At 39.4% G+C, this 5,544-nt stretch overlaps 1 protein-coding gene across 1 annotated transcript in view; it reads right to left on the bottom strand.

The window, feature by feature from the left end:
• Nucleotides 1-4,630, bottom strand: part of LOC107565008 (low-density lipoprotein receptor-related protein 1-like) — a 64,940-nt gene extending 60,310 nt beyond the window's left edge. Inside the window, exons 1-4 of the mRNA XM_016250192.1 lie at nt 4,627-4,630; nt 3,603-3,792; nt 3,266-3,470; nt 549-741 (exon numbers count right to left, since the gene is read on the bottom strand). Coding sequence (XP_016105678.1) covers nt 549-741; nt 3,266-3,470; nt 3,603-3,792; nt 4,627-4,630 — 592 coding nt within the window. The remainder of the gene's footprint in view (nt 1-548; nt 742-3,265; nt 3,471-3,602; nt 3,793-4,626) is intronic.
• Nucleotides 4,631-5,544: the final 914 nt, after the last annotated feature.

The following is a 5,544-nucleotide window of genomic DNA, read 5'->3' as shown; positions in this document are numbered from 1 at the left end:
AATTAACTGAAATCATGTTTCTTGTCATAATTCAGTTTTTCATGGCCATTTTATGGTCAACACAGTACTCAAATTTGTATTTCTAAAGTCCTGTTTTCCAGGATATGATCATTTAAGGATAAGAGGTTTTACTTTTACTTCATATTCCCAAACAAAACGGGGCATTTAATTGTAAAAAATACCTTCATTATTATACCTTCATCAAACCTATCATTATTGGCTATTTATTCGGTTTCGGTTGGGTTAACATTTTGGTTGGCAGACAGTAAATGGGGGCTTCAGAGCAGGCAGAGATGCTTTCATTAGGGGTTTGAGTGCTTGAGAATTGCTTCTATCACACTTGGATAAGCATGATGAATGATATTGATTGTGTGTGAGTGTGTCATTCCCAAGCGTTATAGAGTTCTTCTCGGTTCTGTGACAATCACAGATTACTTTTGGCACATAATTACATGGTTGAGATGACAGGACAGTGTAAGGCAATCACTCTCTCACGCAGCTGATTGAGAGTACTCTTGACCATGCTGCCCTTACAGCCGTTCACTCACAGCTATTCGTATCGTTGGCCACAGCGACGATCCCCATTGGCTGTTGTGGGATATCAGCTCTTAACACCTTCATGTCTCCTCCAACATATTTGTCGGCTCTGAGGACGGCTCTGCGCACCCAGTCTGTCCAGAAGATGTGGTCACCGTACACGGTCAAACCGAAAGGATGCACTGGCTCATTCTTCAGGACCACCTACAGACGCCGAAACAGATAGAAAGTAACCATTCGGTTTGTAGAAATTATCAAATTAAATTTTCCATTTTGATATCTCCATTTGAGACTAAATTAACTTATTTCTTCCAAACTTTCTGTCTGGAATTATTCAGTCGGTGGGAAAAACATCTATTGAGGGGCCTGTAAAATCTGCTTTATTTTATTTTTAACATTTAGTTTATTTATTTTCTCTCAATTCCATTTTTCTTAATGTAAATTTTTTCTGGATTCTGTTTTAATAGTTTAATTTTAATAAGCAAAAAGTGTTTAAATGAACAAATTCATAAAACTAAAATGGCCAATATCAAGGTCACCAAAAATTCTGAATCTGAATTAATTAAATTGATCACTTTTTACATTGTATTGTCAAAGAACCTGACGAGCTCAGTCACAGAAATTCACAAATCAAACTTTTGCTTTAGTCGAATTTGAGTCAAGAACCAGTGAATATTTTTCTGTTCTCTTGGAAGGTGAAAAGATGATACAAAAAGAACCAAAAAACTGTTTAATTTGAAAATGAACAGGGGCAAACATGCCACTAAAATGCCCCTAACCTCAAGATGCCCCTGCACGATTAAACTAAATATATTACAGTTATTCACCCAAAAATGAAAATTAAGTCATCATTGTCAGACCTGTTGTGTTTTCCTCCCTCAAGTTTCTCCCTCATGTTTCCTTATGTCCATATTTGGTTATGTTCCTGTCCTCATTGTTTCATTATGAGTTCATTAGTCTCCACCTGTGTTTGTTTAATTATCTAGTTAATCCCTATTACTTAAGCCCTGAGTTGTTTCCAGTCTAGTGTCCGGTATTGAATGTCGATGTTGTGTTTCCTGTGTGTCCCTGCCTGCCTTGTTTTACCTCGTCTTGGAGGATTAAAGACAGTTACTTTGAGTTTATCGCACGTCTCCTCGTTCTTCGTTTCGCCACAGAAGGCAACCGTGACAATAATTTACTAAAAGATTATTATTCCTTTATTATGCCTTTCTTTCTATTTCAGACCACAAAAGGAGAAATTTTAAGAAATGTCCTGCTAGCGCTCGTCCATATAATGGCAGTGAATAGCGACCAGCATCAAGCTTTTAGAAAAACACACACAAGTATCACAGAATGACCCCATGTTGTCGTATATTCCAAGAGTTCTGGGGTATACAATAAGGTTTGGTGAAAAACAGACTGAAAATTAATTTATTTAACGAAAATCTTGACCTTGGTTTGCGTGCACGATTACGTGTTCATGTTCACTCCCCAGGAAAAGCACACAAGTTGTGAGCAATCAAAATCTGAATGAAAAGTGTTGATTGTTCACAATACAATCATAAACAAAATAAGCAATCACACTCGCTTCTGTTGAGCTTATGAATGCAATGGCCATTCAGAAGCAATCAGATTAGTCACAGCTAAAAAACTGACTGACTATCATCATACGATGGAAGTAAGAGATTGACTTCTCAGTGTAGACAGCTTCAGTGATTATAACAGGAGTTTTTGCGAGATTGCAGATGTTGGAGTGAGCTTGCAACGGACTGAAGTCATGGACCGCTTCAGTGATGAGAAATGTTCTTTGCTCTTTTTCTTAGCTAGTTTTGCTGTGTAGCCAGAATATGATGAGCCATTTCCCACAATGATCCTCAAATGCACAGTGTGTTTTGCTTCAAGAGAACAACCATCCATTTGAGCTGCATTTTATTTCCTAATTTTTATGAATTTATAATCTTACAATCATTTATAATCATTAGCCATTCATGTAGTTTATCATTTGATTATTTATCATTTAATCATTAATTCATTAATTCAATAATTATTTTTATATATTTTTCATTTGCTTATAGTGCTTTTCTATTATTGTTTAATCTTATGATTGTGGAGTTAAATTAAATGTTTGTCTTCACAAACATGAGATAAGAGGGAATATTTATGGAAATTCAAGGTTTTATGGGATGTTGTTGTGAAGCAGTTAATATAATAATGGTGTAGTAGCACTTGTTGGATTTGTGCTGGTCAGATGGAGTCTGGGCATAGAAACACACACAATTAAGATTGTTCAATAAACTCTGCTCCTTTCTCAGGCAACTTCTAGGATGATAGAAGACTGTTAATACATTTTTGGGTACCAGACAAAACTGAAACTTGCTGACAGGATCTGGCATCCGGGGCTGGATCTTATTATCTGGTGTGGAGACTCAATCCAACAAGACTACAGAAATACATTTAATAAGGTAATTATTCATTTAATAAGGTAATTAAAAAAATGCCCTTACAAAGGTAAAATAAATAAATAAATTCCCTGGAAATCAATTACAGAAGCAAATATTGTGCCTTAATGGAAAAGTTCATTTCTGACCCTGCTGTACAGCTACATTTTGGACTAGTGAGATTTCACTCACTATCAAAATGCAATCTGCACATCGCAATTATGTCTGGTCTGGATGCATTGGGATTTGACTGAGTCATAGTGCAAGTTAAGCAAAATGGACACTCATGAGTGCAAGTTCTAACTTACATAACGATGGGAGCCATCATACTCGCAGCGCTCAATCTTATCAAGCGTAGCATCCGAGAAATAGAGCTTCTCGGCACGATGGTCGATGGCGAGTCCATTGGGAGTGCGGATGTCCCTGCCAATGATCACCAGGACATTGGCTCCAGACAGCTGAGCGCGCATGATACTAGGCGACTGCTCATTCCAGTTGGTCCAAAACATCAAGCTGGTGAACAGCAGAGCAGTGTGAGTCAATGACAAACATTGAGTGTAACAGCATATTTATGTATTACTAGTGCCATCCTAAAAGCAACATGACATCCCTTTCTATGAGTTTGTTGTGAAATGAAAATCTCACCTCTGACATTCATCCAGGACGAAAGCCCGTGGGTGGTCATCTCCTGACATGGTAACTACAATGTCCCGGTCAAAAGCCCCCCAGCGGCTCTGGTCCACACTGTGACGGGTGATGGTGGACGTGGTGTAACTGGTCCAGTATAAAGTGTCCCAGGCCCGATGATACGCCAACCCTTCCACTGACCCAACATCTGCAGACAAAAACAGATGGGAAAAACATTTAAAAATTAGTGAAACCTGCTGAAGTCTGTCATTGATGTAAATCAAAGAACAAAAGAAAAAGATATATATATATACATATACTTTTTATATTGAGTTGAGATGTGCTGAAGTTGCCTTTGGTCTCGTACTCTATCGCATACCTTGTCAGTGTCGAGCGCTTGCTTAACCCTTTGTTGTGATAAACAGTAAAGTGTGTTCGAGCGCTAGCAAAAGACAGTGTAAAGAAATACTCTTTGAGAGAAGCAGTCAATCAGCGGAAGTTAAAAGCAGATAGTAAGTGTATTTATTACTTGTCTCATTAGTGTTTAGCTCAGTTGTTGTTGCTATAAAACGCTTGTTTTGTTTACTGTGTTGAGATGTGCTGAAGTTGCATTTGGTCGCATACCTCTATGCTTTGCATCGCATACCTTGTCAGTGTCGTGCGCTTGCTTAGCCCTTTGTTGTGATAAACAGTAAAGTGTGTTCAGCTGAATTCAATTTCCGTGTTGTGAAACGGGTATAAAAAAGTTTAGTATACCGCGGCAGCGGTCGTGCCAGCCCTCGTGTGAAGTCCTCCTTATGTGAAGACCGAAGAGTGTAAAGACCATCGCCTCTACCGTGCGACTCCACCGGGCAGGGACACTGGCAAGGGACATAAGTATCGCTTTTGATTCATTCTCTTTTCTACTACTTGTTTCACTTCTGTTTTCAATTTTTATAACCAATTCTTTCTATGTGTTTCCAGATCCCTACTATCACTACCACTCGCAAACCACGCATCACTCACAACAGGCAGTGAAATCCTAACAACCTGTGTACTTTGCCCATGTATGCTAATACACTACTTTCTTTTTCTATTGGTCTCTGGAATTGCCAGTCTGCAGTAAACAAATCAGATTTCATTACATCTATTGCTAATCATTTAAGATTAAACCTCATGGCCCTGACAAAGACGTGGATCAAACCAGAGGACACTGCTACACCTGCAGCACTCTCCAATAATTTCTAATTTCCCCACACTCCCCATCTGACTGGAAGAGGTGGAGGTACTGGTCTGCTTATCTCTAATGACTGGAAATTTATTCCTTTACCTTCTCTGGGTATAAACAGCTCCTTTGAATTACATTCAGTCACTATTACCCACCCTTTTAAAATCCATTTTGTAGTGGTTTATCGACCCCCAGGACCACTAGGTAACTTTGTGGAAGAATTAGATGTGCTGCTCTCAAACTTTCCTGATGATGGTACTCCCCTAGTTATGCTTGGAGACTTCAACATCCACCAAGATAAACCTCAGGCTGCAGACTTCCACACTCTGCTTGCCTCTTTTGATCTCAAGAGAGTGTTAACTACGGCTACTCACAAATCACGCAACCAACTGGACCTTATTTACACACGACACTGCTCCACTGATCATGTGCTGGTTGCTCCACTGTACACCTCGGATCACTTCCTCCTCACTCTTAACCTCAACATGGTTCCTGAAACAACACATACCCCTCCACATGTCATCTTTCGACGTAACCTACACTCACTCTAACCTTCCTGGCTAACTGCTATGGTTTCTTTTTCGCTTCCTCCACCTAAACAGTTATCATCTCTTAATGTTAACAGTGCTACTGATACTTTCTGCTCCACTCTTACATCTTGTTTAGACACTGTCTGCCCCTTGTCTTCCAGACCAGCCCGTACCACCCCTTCTGCCCATTGGCTGTCTGATGTTCTCCGCGAACATCGTTCTA

The sequence above is a fragment of the Sinocyclocheilus grahami genome, unplaced genomic scaffold (genome assembly GCF_001515645.1).
Source record: "Sinocyclocheilus grahami isolate Dianchi unplaced genomic scaffold, SAMN03320097.WGS_v1.1 scaffold973.1, whole genome shotgun sequence".
In the NCBI taxonomy this organism is placed as follows: domain Eukaryota; kingdom Metazoa; phylum Chordata; class Actinopteri; order Cypriniformes; family Cyprinidae; genus Sinocyclocheilus; species Sinocyclocheilus grahami.
Note: the sequence above shows the minus strand (reverse complement) of the source record. Positions and strands in the feature narration are given on the sequence as shown.